The sequence below is a fragment of the Ctenopharyngodon idella genome, chromosome 6, assembly GCF_019924925.1.
Source record: "Ctenopharyngodon idella isolate HZGC_01 chromosome 6, HZGC01, whole genome shotgun sequence".
NCBI lineage: Eukaryota > Metazoa > Chordata > Actinopteri > Cypriniformes > Xenocyprididae > Ctenopharyngodon > Ctenopharyngodon idella.
The window spans coordinates 23092760-23107002 of NC_067225.1; the positions used below are offsets into that span (position 1 = coordinate 23092760).

The 14243-nt window shown below is 35.8% G+C and overlaps 2 protein-coding genes across 3 annotated transcripts in view; one reads left to right on the forward strand and one right to left on the reverse strand.

Moving 5' to 3' along the window:
- Positions 1–236: 236 nt before the first annotated feature.
- rp2 (RP2 activator of ARL3 GTPase) lies at positions 237–6748 on the reverse strand. Its single transcript, XM_051897779.1, has 5 exons — positions 6414–6748; positions 3403–4071; positions 2074–2188; positions 1878–1963; positions 237–1298 (listed from the first exon to the last, which is right to left on the reverse strand). The coding sequence occupies exons 1-5, from the start codon at positions 6588–6590 to the stop codon at positions 1215–1217; spliced, it is 1131 nt and encodes a 376-aa protein (XP_051753739.1). The 5' UTR covers positions 6591–6748; the 3' UTR covers positions 237–1214.
- Positions 6749–10091: 3343 nt separating this feature from the next.
- The window catches only part of slc9a7 (solute carrier family 9 member 7), a 42992-nt gene continuing 38840 nt past the window's right edge, over positions 10092–14243 (forward strand). The window contains exon 1 of one of the 2 annotated variants that reach the window (XM_051898241.1): positions 10092–10459. In XM_051898241.1, the coding sequence (XP_051754201.1) occupies positions 10174–10459 (286 nt within the window). In that variant the 5' untranslated portion in view covers positions 10092–10173. The remainder of the gene's footprint in view (positions 10460–14243) is intronic. The other variant, XM_051898242.1, reaches the window with a different exon arrangement.

Genomic DNA, 14243 nt, shown 5'->3' on the forward strand with positions numbered 1-14243 from the left:
AACTTAATTTATGTTGTAGAACATAACATTAAAGTCTCTTCAAGTAATGTGCTCACCACATAACCTTCCAGGTTGGCCTACAAATTGTTGTTGTGACATTACACAACAATAAAAGCCTGATTCAGTAGAGTAAACCTGACAAAACTATTTACACCAATTGACATTTGTATTAATATATTCATGTACTAAGATGTAGCTTTGTGTCTATTTGTAGATGAAAAGAGATGAGATGCAACTTTAGACCAAAATGAATGTATTGACAAATCACAGCTTATATTCAGTTCTACAAAATTGTCTCATACAAATAAGAACTGTTTAGAAATAATAATAATTAAAAAAAAAAAAAAAAAGGTACACTGTGAATCTATCATGTACAATTGTTTTTTTGTTTTTTGGTCACAGGACAGTTGTGCTCTCTAAAACGTTCCTACAAAAATAGAGCAGTGTGAAGGAGACAACTCCTTTTAGTAGTACATTCAAAGTATCAGTTTGAATTTTTACATTCTTTTCAGAACAGTGTTACCTTAAACTTGGAGGACAAATGTCATTTGTTTACAATAAAAAATAAAATAAAATAGTGAAACCCCAGAAAATATAATTTGGAGGCGAGTCAAAAGTCATGCTAAAAGGAAAAGAAATAAAATACATGGTATATATCTGTTATATAAAAAAACCTGATTCAACACAATTCATGTTTTCTGGCAATTGACATATTTTAACAGTAATTTTTTACAGCTATCCAGTATACACAAACTAAATGACTATACAATATGTAATGGAAATATGTATCTAAGCAAAATAGAATAAAACAATTTCCAGCTATACATTTATGGAAAAAAATTAAATAAATATCTATATAATCAAATTCATTATTTTCAGCATATACGTGATATAATTGTCCACAGCAATGTTTGATTAGACTAAAGTTCCAGTTCTCTTTGATTTTGTTCTCTATCTAAAGGCACTTGCCTTCCTGATTGGATCCAAATAACCTAACTGACTATTTGTCTGTTTCATAGGCATGAAAATGTAAAATTGTCAGATCACAGAGCAAAATGGTCTAGTACGAATAAATAGTGGTTATAAACCCCTCAAAATGTTGAGATATCAGTGGCTTCGCATATTAAGTAATTCCAATTCACTAATATGACAAAATTTACAAAACCAAACAAATATAAACCCACATTAAGGTAAGGTGCCCCTCTGCGCCAGTTTCACAGTCCCATCTGCATGTCAGCAAAGTTGAAAAAGTTGTCGACATCACGTGAGGACGTTTGTTTGCTCTCAGAAACAAACACCTGCGAGAAAAGCAGCAGATAACATGAAAACCGTTAGATGATCAGAGCACATACTCGATAAATGGACATAAGAAGTAGTGTAGGGAAAAGTTACTTTTAAAAGTAATGTTAGAATATTGCATTACTCCCTAAAAAAGTAACTAATTGTGTTACTTAGTTACTTTTTATGGAAAGCAATGTGTTATGATACTTTTGCGTTACTTTTTCTCACCTGGGCTTGCTTTTTTAAAACAACATCAACAACAAAAAATAAATAAAAGTTCTATTTTTGGCAAATGTAAAGTCCCTTTCACCCCAAAAGTGAAATGATCCTTCGATGATACAGCGCACACAACGCCTCTGCACTTTACTCCCAATTATGGGGACAAGAGAGGTGTCAGTCAATAAATCGGAAAAACAAAGTAACTTGCATTTCCTAATTGAAATTGTAGCTCAAATATTTTGTTGTAAGCTTAAAAGTAATGCATTACTTTCCTAGTTAGTTGAAAAAAGTAATCTGATTACTAACTTACTACGTAACTTAAGTGTTACTTGTAATGCGTTACCCCCAATACTGATGAGAAGTAACAGCTTATTTACCTTAGTCCCGTTAAACACTTCATTGGCAATGGATTGACACGCCTCCACCACACCATCTCCGTTCAGCTCAAGGGCTACCACTGGACCTGCAGGAACACAGATGATTGTGCTATAACATTTATATTTGCTAACAGACATATTTTTCACAAGGAGCTGTGCATGTTCCTATTTGGTATAACACAATACATTACGGCACCTTTGGTGATCCACTCAGTGAGGCTCTCTGCATTATTCTGGAACACTCGGTTCACATCCTCAGGGCGCATGGAAACCTCTTTGGTCTGAATGAGGACAAAGCCTTTGGTGGTCGCCTGCATTTAAATGAATACAGAAAAAAATTATGTTAGAAAATGTTTTTGCAAATTAGCTTGATTATTCATTGCTGGACATGCTGGGATTTGTTTTTTGTATTGAGAACCATAAAAATAAATCTAAATGATCGCTGTAGATTTCTAAATGAAACCAGTGACAAAAAGGTCACATGACGGCAAATATTTAGTCTATTTCTGTCTCTTCCTCATACAATCGCTTTAGTACAGCTAGATGATATCTAAAAGTTTTCTGCTAATTCTGAGAATTTCTTTGCAGCTTGATTAAATAATACAAATCCTTTTAATGCAGAGTGCAAAGTTAGGTTTAGTGAAAACTACATGAATTTGCGATATCGCTCTAGTTGATATCTGCATGAAATCAACCCTATTTAATTCTTAATGTGAATGACTAACTTTTTATAATGTGCCGTTTTTCTGTTCTTAAAAAAAAATATTTGATAATACTTGTATATAAATATGCTTTTAATAATGGGTTGATAAATTGTGTTGTCAAAAACAAATGTGTTGTTCTTTTAAGTGCATTATAATTGTCATAATTTAACTGCTAGATTCATGGCATGAAGCCACAGAGCAATTGACTTCGGTTTTAACTATGACTGAAGCAATTATTCAGTGAATTGTCAAATCAGACCCATATAACTATGAAGCTAAACTTACCCTTCCTGATTAGCCCATTCTGTATTTGGTAACAAAATATAAGATTAGACAATACAGGTGCCAACAACCAAAGATATTTTCAGACAGTCAGTCATTTCCTTTACGCAATTATGAAACTAAAAAGCACACTAGAACTGATATGAAGCCTGTGTTAAATTCTACACACTTTTGCAAGCAACATCTCCAGCAGACAAAGATGGATAAAAGTTACAAATATAAGTGAAGTGGGAATAGTATACATCCTCTTTTCAAGATATAGGTGGGGTGACTGAAGAAAGCTGATTTAATTTCCAGTTAACATGAAAAACTTCCTATGAACTCACTATTTTTCAACTAGACGTTAAACTGAGGGCATAAACACAAAGCTTTTCTTCAGAAATGCCACATTAGGAAATTTTGATTCATTCTGATTAACTTCCAGCTTGAATATAATTCAAAGAACAAATATGCTGCACATGATGTCAGTTTGTAGATCGCCCACTGTCGCAACCATAAATGACAATCAACAGCATCAACTCTATCAAAGTAGTTCTAACCTCATCAATAAGCTTGCGGGCATTAGCAGTTGTGTAGTCCCCAGAAAAGAAGACAAACAGGCAGGACTCTTCACTTTCTGTACGCCGGCCTCCTTTGGTCAGGGGCACGATGCTCCGACTTGCTTCAGAAGAGATTCTCACAGACTTGAATTCTGACTCAGGATCTGGTAGAGGCACATGTTCCAGGACAACAGTATCCTCCGTTAGGAGACTCCAATTGGTCTCTCCAGAAACGGGTGTGAAGTCATGAATATTGCTCCAGTTGTTGTTAAAGATGCTGAGGCCCGCATCTTTAAAGTGGAAAGCCAGCTCAGGGTAGTAATACTGGTAGCAGCCAAACTTCATGCCCGTAGAAGACTCGATGATTGGCTGGGTCGCGCAGCACAAAAAGACGTCCATTTTCTTGCAGTCTCTGGTACGGAACTGCTGGCAGGCCACCACACACTTGATATCTTTGCAGTCTCTGAAGAACACACTGCCTTTGACTGGACCTAACACAATGCGGCAGTTCACACAATCGTCAATGGTAATAGTCGCTGAATGGTCGAATACGTAGATGTTACAGTTCTCACAATCCTGAATGACAAACTGCTGGCCATTGAGTTTGCCTGGCAACCGACCCACAGTCTCATTCTTGAGGCCTGTCAGCATGAAGTCTTTGGGATCAACCTGCAAAAAAAGTGCAAACATGTCAAGGTCAATAAAAGGAGAACTTAAAAAAAAAGTGATAAAACCATTATCAGCTCTTTGCTTTCTGGTTCCCTTCACAACAGGATGTAACAGGACGTGTGTTTATTACACGTTTTTTTTGCCCCCAAAGTTAAAACTATAGAGCTTTCCTAAAACTAAGCATTGAAATGCAGTACTAAGATTATTGGGAGATATAGAGTGACAACTGATATTTATACAGTATGTATTTTATGTAGGTAGTCTATGTTGATTTACATTATAAGCTATCAGAACTTCAGCTTACATTTTGCCATAAAATAAATAACATCTGCACCCAACTGCATATTTTTGCTAAGTTTGAAGCTCTGAATGAAATTGATTTTTTTTTTCCTCCTCAAGTGTGAGCTCCATATTCGCACTAGATCATAATATATAGGCCATAAAAGCCTGATGTATCAAATATGATAGCTACAATATAATTTGTTTATAATTTGTTTCATTAAAAAATGATTTTTCATATGTCAGGCTTTACAGGGTTAAACTTTGACTAGAAACTAATTCCACATTGTTTGTGACACAAATGACACCTCAGATTTTACTTTTTGAGGTAGTGTGCAAATCAGTTTTAGTCTGGCGGATGATAAAATAGAAAATGGGGAAAAAAAAAAAAAATCCATAGATTTAAACTGAAGGATGGATCTCTGCTGTATCTACGGACCAGAACATCATGAAGACTTTAAAAGCTCTTTTGACTTGGGCCAGTAAGTAACCACCTAGCAACCACTCATAACACCCTAGCAATCACATAGCAACACCCTTGCTAAATAGCCCTCTTGAGTTCACAGATTATCCCAGCCAACCGGGGATCAAACCTGAGACATTTGGGTTATTAGGCCAGATATTTACTTATAACATCTACTTAGCATGTTGCTAACCCATTGATACATAAGGACTACAGGTCAGATTTGTTGAGTATGTAAACTTGCATATTTTTGGTAGATCTAATCCTTAATTAGCAACATACTACCAGTTTATGTATTTAAAAAAAAAACTTGTATGAATGTGAATAATTTATATTGTGAAAGTCTCTCCAAGTAATGTTCAAGTCATGATGGAGCAAAAGATCTTTTCTACCATACTGTGACATACATCCGAGCGTAAAGGATTATAGGAAAAGAAAAAATAGTTCTATGCATCGGTTGTTGATTGGATTTTGAGATGTTGTCGCTGGACTCAAAAATGAATGAGATCTCGCAGCTGATTGTGGGTGTGTCATCAATGATGAGTCTTGCAAACATCACTAGAGCATGACATTTTAATTAAAAATTACAATGGAAAAAAGAATATAGTACATGAATGAATCATTCACAATGAGATGCGTTTACACAATAGATAGGGTGAATTTTCATTTCATGCTGACTTTAACCACAGACTTCTCATAAATCTAAAATAGCCAAGCTAAAAATCCATAGGAAACTCCCAAAGGTTTGAAAATGTTAGTTCCCATCCAGATTTAGGACTACAAAATGAAAAGTGCTTTCAAGTTAGATTTATATAAAAATACTTTACATAAATACCTTTAAATACATCTTGTGGGGCCCCTTGGAAGTTTACTGAGGCCCTCTAGTGGGCCTTGACCCCATATTCGAATTACTGGTCTAATCCATAAGATCAGACACTGCTATTGACATACCATATGAGAAAACTAACAAACTGTTGGACTCGTTTCTTGTATTTATTGCCTTTCAATCTGCACTTGAGTGCATCGACCAGGGCAATATTAAAACATAATAGAATCATACTTCAAAAGCTCTCAAAGCTTTGTATGGTTTTGTGGCCGAAGGAGCAGACCGGGGCAGACGGACACTCCCACCCTCCCTTCCTCCCTCTGATATAGTGTCATGCATGTTGATGGCGACACCACTTATGTGCTAATCCCTAACACAACGCTATCTGGGCAAGCGCCAGGCAAACAAGTTACGTGCCCTGACTTTAAGCCGATAATAAGCTCTGTCTATAATTTACCATAGCATGTGAAAACCTATAACCGCCGAGAGACTCTCGTATCGATGGTCAATCGAAAGCAACAGTGGCAGTCATAAACACTGAACAAGAGGGGCCAAACCCTTCGCTAGCGTGATTACGCATGTAGTGAACAGCGTAAAATGGGCTTTAACAAGCCCAACAATTGAGCTAACGCATATGATAATGGCCATTTCTGATGGACCTTAATTCCATTTTGTATGTTTCCTAAAGAAATTATGCAACATATAATACCCTGTCTGTGTATAGTCTCTAGACTCTAGTGAACAAAAACGGGTTATTATAACGCAGCGTCGTACCTTTTCTCGTTTGTCCCAGCTGTATTGCTTTGGAGCCTCCTGGTTGCTGTTGCTGCCCAGCGCAGTGTTGTTGGTTTCGGGGAGGTCATTGCCCGTAGCGCTCTCGTCTCCAGTGGGCAAAGCAGAGTCTTTATTAGGAGATTTTCTCCTAGATTTTTTGGAGAAGAAGCACCCCATTTATGGACTATCAGTCGTGCGATATGTCAGTGCGCCCCTCCTGTTGTAAATGCCACGCGTTTCTGAAATACTCTCGATCAGTCGCAGTAGCACTCTGTCTCACTCTCCCTCCCCAGAAAGTAATCAAGAACACGCAACCTGTGCGCTTCCCGTTTCCTTGACCCTCGAATGAGCCAATCACTACAGCGGACCGCGTTACTAGGTAACAGCGAATCAAAGCGGAGCCGTATCTGCGAAAGGGGGGAAGGGAAGGGAAGGGAAGGGAAGGGAGGGGAGGGGTGGGGTTGGGTGGGGTGGGGGGTCTTACCGACATTTGACCACTGCCTTATTTATGCACAAAAAGGAAAATTTTGTTCGTGCATTGTGTAAACTCATCTTTACACAATAATTAATGTGAATCATACTGGTGCACATGAATTACATTTTTGGTTGTCTGGTTTGTTATATTTATTTACATATTTATTTATTCACACATATATATATATATATATATATACATATGAAGAGCGTTTTTTATCAAGCTCATATGTTTACGTTCATTTATTTAACTTTAATGGCAATGAAAAGGACCTATTAATTGCCATTAAAGTGAAATTACTGAACCTAAACATGAGCTTGATAAAAATGCTAATTTTAGAAGAAAATTTCAGGCTGCACTTTTGCTTTTGCATCTGAAGTCTTCATATATATATATATGATATATGATATATATATTGTTTGTTTTTTACAAAAAATGCAAAAACAGCAAATACAGTTTATCACTTCATTGACAACCTATTCATCATTGTGTCAGATTGTGCTGTCAAATAAATAACACTACAGCATATGCATTCTAAACATTTTAAAATATTGCTGAGGTTGAACTGCATTTTCAAAAAGAAAGGAAAGTAACTGCTGCTTGTTGAATGAAATGTACAAACATGCAGTAAGAGGCTATATGGTTTTGTGTGTTTGTGCTCTATATCACTGTGCTTAACATTAAATTCCTTACATAATTAGCACCACTCATTTCAAACAAATAATGTTACTGGGAAAATAAAGTCTAAATGGAAAAACTACTCACATTTTTCATGTTATTTGTAATCTGCGTGCCAAGAAAACAAAAAAGATGTCAGTTATTTGCTTTTATGTGAACTCAATCTGACAAGTTTTTCATAAGGATTTCTGTCAACTAACAATTACCCTCACACTCCTGCAGGTAATAGATAGGTGCGAAGGAGAAAAGACCAAAAAAAAAATCTAAATTCAAAAACAAAAGAAAGTCCTGCACACTATCAGTACTTGCAAAAAGTATCAAAATAGCTTTCTTCGCCACAACGTTTCGGTTCCATGACCTTCATATGCCTGAAGAAGGTCATGAAACCGAAACGTTGTGAGTTATAAGGCTATTTTGATACTTTTTGCAAGTGTTACGCCTTATCTAGGGGAAAGGGCAACATGAAAGCAGTGAATTTAAACAATGATAAATTTATTTAATCAATTTGGGACTTTTCAGGATCTGACTCTGCCAAAATATTTGTATATGGCGCATTTGAATGAAACATGTGACATACAGGAAACACTAACAAATAGTATTGCACTTGGCTGTTCAGCTGCTTAGCAACTTACATAAAATGTTCTCCGGTAAATTACATGCACTCATCTGTGTGATCAAAAACATCAACTAATTAAAATAAAATACAGACTAGTCTTTACCAATAATACATTTTTCAGAAACCACAGAAAGAAGTTGTTTTCAGACCTGACTAGCAAAATGTTGATGTCTACAGCATTGTAACCAAATTCTGGCAACTTTTTCTGAACTGAGCTATAGGTGTGAAGTCATTTGTGAACTCTGCATAAGTGTAAACTACATATGAATTATTTTTGGGTTATACAAAACTCCTAAAAACAGTTTAGTCAGTTAGTTTTAAACACAGTAGAGTGCTCAGAACAAGAAAATGATGACTTTGCATTTTTCATATAGCAAAGGAAATGTGATAGCACACAGAAGAGAAAAAAGGAAATCTAAAATTCCTGTTGTTTCAATTATTGTGACAGCTATAGTCCTTGGAGGACAGGAGGTCATATTAAGAGTTTTACATTCTTCAAAACCACTCAATTTTCAGTGATTTGGAAAAAAGTACTTTGCTTCAAATGTTTGTATCTTCCACTGAAATTTAAAACAATATTTGTATCACCTCTTAAAACAGCCTGTTCTCAATCACCAAGCCCAAACTTCAACCCTGTTACCCAAGTTTTTGTAAAGATTTATAAATTAAATATTTTTCTTTAATTGAAGCGTGTCATTAACTACAAACCAGATTATAGCCCATATACTAAGTGACATGTCGTCACATTATTTGCTTAAAAGTTTACTGCTAGACAACTGTGAAACCAGAACAAATCAGTGTTTTAAAAGCTATTTAGACAGGACTGCAAACAATTCAAAGCTTTTATAAAATACATAGAAACTAAACAGCTTATAAAGCCTATCATATTAAAGGGTTAGTTCACCCTAAAATGAAAATTCAGTCATTAATTACTCACTCTCATGTCATTCCAAACCCGCAAGACCTTCGTTCATCTTTGGAACACAAATTAAGATATTTTTGATGAAATCCATGAGCTTTCTGGCCTCCGATAGACTGCAACATTATTACCACTTCCAAGGCCCAGAAATGTAGTAAAGACATCGTTAAAATGGTGGTTCATGGTGGTTCAACCTTAATGTTATGAAGTGAATAACAACTTTATTCAACAATTTCTTCTCTTCCGTATACATAATAAAGTCGTTATATTTGTTTGTTTTTTGCGCACAAAAAGTATTCTCGTCGCTTCTTTACATTAAGGTTGAACCATTGTGGTAACATGGACTATTTGAACGATGTCTTTACTACCATTCTGGGCCTTGAAAGTGGTAATAATTTTGCAGTCTATTGGAGGCCAAAAACTCACTGATTTCATCAAAAATATCTTGTGTTCTGAAGATGAACGAAGGTCTTACAGGTTTGGAACAGCATGAGGGTGAGTAATTAATGACAGAATTTTCATTTTTGGGTGAACTAACCCTTTAAATAAGGCCTATCATATTTAATTTGACCTCTTTGGTTGACAAATGACAATCAACATCTTCTGAAGATTAAAGGGTTAGTTCACCCAAAAATGAATATAATGTCATTAATTACTCACCCTCATGCCGTTCCACACCATTGTACTCACATGAACTGATTTAAATATGTTTTTAGTACATTTATATATCTTGAGAGAGGAAATGTCATTGCTGGCTATGGAGTCCTCACTGAGTCATCGGATTTCAACAAAAATATCTTAATTTTTGGTTGAACTAACCCTTTAAGAACAACCTTTTCTGATCATCTGTTGAAAAATTAAAAAAAAAAATACTTTATTTAAGAGTTTCAGGCCCAATTTTGTATTATGTTCGTGCTAAGTACAGAAATAGTGTAAGAGTAGAGTAGCTGTGTGCGTGTGTCTTTAAGAGCTTGAGCTGCGGTCTGCTCTGATATACATCATTATTGCCTCTGACTCTACCTGACGCAGCTGAGGCAGTGTGCGAGGGAACCCGCCACAAGCATCCTGCACCATGGAGGCGGTCACAGCACCAAAGCCATGGACATTATATGCATTAGGACACAGATCACGGTTTCCTATTTTAATGTTCATTTTAAGCCAATGTTATCGGATAAGAGCAGATGACGGCGGCATGGAGGAACTTGCCACGGAGAAAGAGGCAGAGGAAAGTCACAGGCAGGACAGCGTGAATTTACTTACATTTATTTTGCTTTTGACACTCACTATCCTCACAATATGGCTCTTCAAACACAGAAGAGTGCGCTTCCTGCACGAAACCGGACTGGCTATGATATACGGTGAGGATGAGTCTTTTTAACATTGCTAAAGGCGTTAGACATCGTCTGTGTCTCAAAACCGAATGAGCCGCCGAGCTCGATAGCATTTTTGGCCGTTATTGTACCGAGTCATCATGGCTGAATAATTTTTAGTTCGTGTGTTTTTGCTCATTTTTTGTCAAGATAAGCAGCTCACTAGGTTTTGAAACACAGCCATCATGTAAACCCCTTAGCTAAGCCTCAAATGAATGAGCCCGTGTAGCCTGCTAGCCTCTACGAGTGCTAATACAACAAGCCTTGTGGATCGAATGTCATGCCATTTCGATGTGGTGTTGAAGTATTATGTTCTCCTGTTGGTTTCGTTAATGTTGTTGAATGTACCATAATAACTGACACATGTGTTTGCCTTTATGCAACCCACAGTTTTGATATTGCATAATATTTTATATGTGTGTAAGAAATGGTCTTTTCATGGTCTCTGACGCTGTTGTTTCGTTTCTTATTTTGTTTCTGACATAACTCCTGTTGAGTTCCTCATACTAGCTTTGAATAGTGACAGCTATTGTATTTCAGGTTGTATTGCATTTATTTCATGTTGCTTCAAACCTTTTTTTTTTTTTCTTCTGGGAGACTTTTTGAAGAATTGTGATGGTTGCTTTTCCATGAATTTGCAATAAATGGCATCTGAAGCTTTAAAAAGGACAGTAAAAAAGCGATGCGAATCGTTCACCATTTTCCAGGTCTTTTGAAGCCACTTGACAGCTGGGAATGGGATACATATTGAAATTTAAGGCATTATTCACTGCAAACCTTTCCTTCTGCCCTAGTATTCATGAGAGAAGGAGTGATGTCTGATATGTGCATAAATTGCTCTTTTGAGTTGAATCTTTCATCAGTTTATCCAGTACACAAACCCAGTTGCACTGTTTAAAAGCTAGTTGTAGGAAAAGATTAGCAATGCACAAAGTCTATTTATCACTCAGACAATTTTTGTGAAACTTCTATGATACTTTTGTGGTGCTGCTTATACATTCTTTTTGAAGCTTGTATGTCTGTTCCATAGAAGAAAGAACATCATATGGGTTTGGAATGATACGAGGGCTATTAAATGATGACAGAATGTTAATTTTTTTGGGTGAACTAATCCAGTAAGACAAGTGTGAAAAATCAAAGGCCTTCAGACTTCAGACTTCTTCACATGTGTCTCGTCTTTAGTGAAACTGAGATCTCTCATCAGTCTAAAGTACAAGAGTTGCTTGGACATGAGAGAAAGGCGGGGTTAAATGTCATTTACCTAATGGCTTATGGTTGTTGTTTTTGCTGGTTAGACTTACACCACACTTATTTGATGTGCTTAGTTTGTCTGATTTGGTTAAACCCTTCTTTGGTTAAGGTGCTTTAGACAGTAGTGTTCTGACTCAGTTTATTATAGACTGCAAAATCAAAATCAAAATCGACAATTGTAATTTTTCACAGAATGTTGCCGTCTTTATTATAAATGATTTATCTGTGCACATTATTTTTTTAAAATAGGCCCTTTTCTCATGACTGCACACAACTTCCGTTTTGACTCGAAGCGGTATATTCTTCTTCTGTAAGCATAGTGGAATACTAACACCGCTTGAATGTAATAAACCAAATATTTGTGTATCTGCCACAAATGTGGGGGAGTAGTTAAAAATTGAGTACTGAAGTCATACACTTTCTGCTTCCCATAGTGACTCTTACACAGTGTGTTTGCTGTCTTTATTGCAGATAAAGTTGGGTAGATGCATTTGTCAAATAAAGTCCTTGCAATATTCGAAATAAAGCTTAGCTTTATTCTTGAACTGGATAATATTGGGTTTTCTTTCAGACCACTTGCATCAATGGATGTGAAATTTGACATGTAATATGAGAATACTTATTATTTATTTGTAACAATAGGGAACAATACTTATTTGTCACAATAGGGAAGAAAAGACTATCGCATCTGAACTTCTGTTTCATGCTGGCTTAAAATGGATAGTTCACCCCAAAATTAATTCATTAATTAGTCATTAATTACTCACTCTCATGTCGTTCCAAACCCGCAAGACCTTCATTCATCTTCAGAACACAAAGATAAAAAAAGATATTTTTGATGAAATCCAAGTTTTTTTTTTTTTTTTAATCCCCCAATAGAAAACAGCATAATTACCATCATTCAAGGTCCAGAAAAGTTGACGCAGTGCAGAGCTTCTGTGTTGTACCTCAGAGCGCCGACTCCTTATTGGCCGGCTCCTGCGTCAGCATCGCACGCATGCATCGTGCTGCTCACGTGAACAGCGTCGGCCAATACTGAACCGCCGTTCGGACGCAAACACGGAAGCGCTACTCTGCATCATCTGTGTATGAGACTAAATTGTTGAATAAAGTCATTATTTATGTTTTGTTTTTGCGCACAAAAAGTATTCTCGTTGCTTCATAACATTAAGATTGAACCACTGTAGTCACTTTGACTATTTTAACGATGTTTTTACTACTTTTCTGGACCTTGAATGATGGTAATTACTTTGCTTTCTATTGGGGGATAAAAAAAACCTTAATTTGTGTTCCGAAGATGATCGAAGGTCTTACAGATTTGGAACAACACGAGGGTGAGTACTTAATGACAGAAATTTCATTTTTGGGTGTTTTGCTTTGGCTATATGTTGTTCCGTTTGGTTTCATAAAAGTCAAACCTTTGCTGTAAATATTGTTTAGATAGATTTGACAAATGTTCATGCATCTGAAGTGACCTGGGAGTCTTTACATACCTTTCTGACATAGTATCATGGTATAGTATCATGTCTAGTCTACTTTGCTTAGAATGTGATCTTTGGGAAGAACCACATTTAGCAAATTTACCTTTGCTATTAAATAACAGCAGTTACAACAGTTCAGAAAGTCCTGGGGACTTCCAGTTCACTTTGCAGTACACATGAAACTCATCATAGGTGATTTTATGCTAATTATGGCAGTTTTTGGTGTCAGTAAGATGTTTTTTTAAGAGAAATTAATACTTTTATTCAGCAGCAATACGTTAAATTGATCAAAAGTGACAGTACAGGCTTTTATAATGTTACAAAAGATTCTATGTCAAATAAATGCTGCTCTTTTGAACTTTCTGTTCATCAAAGAATGCTGAAAAAAGTATCATGGTTTCCACAAAAATACTAAGCAGCACAACTCTTTTCAGCATTGATAATAATAAGAAATGTTCCTTGATCACCTCAACTAGTCATATGACAATATCAAATTTTCATGTAATTGCTGAAGCTTCACTCTTAAAAATAAAGGTTCTTTAGCATTGATAGTTCCATGAAAAACCTTTAACATTCATGGAATCTTTCCATTCTACAAAAGGTTCTTTAGATTTTTAAAATGTTATTTATTTTTAAGAAAAATTGGTTCTTTTAAGAACTCTTCACTGGAAACTTCTTTGGGGAACTGAAAATGGTTCTTCTATGATGCCGCAAAAACAAACAAACAAACAAAAAAACCCCTTTTCCAATCTTTATTTTTAAGACTGTAGAAGAAACATTTTTGTTTCCCCAAAGAAACTTTTGATGGAAAATTCTTAAAAGAACCATTTTTTCTTCTTGTGAAAAATATTTAAATCTGAATATCCTTTTCCACTATAAAGAACCTTTTATGCAATGGAAAGGTTCATGGAATTTTAACCGGTTGATGGAAAAGTATTAAAAGTACAAAAAATCTGAATAATTCATAATAATTATTCACTGTATTTTGAAATGCCCACGATAACAATACTGTGAATGTTCATTATCGTGATATATCCTAT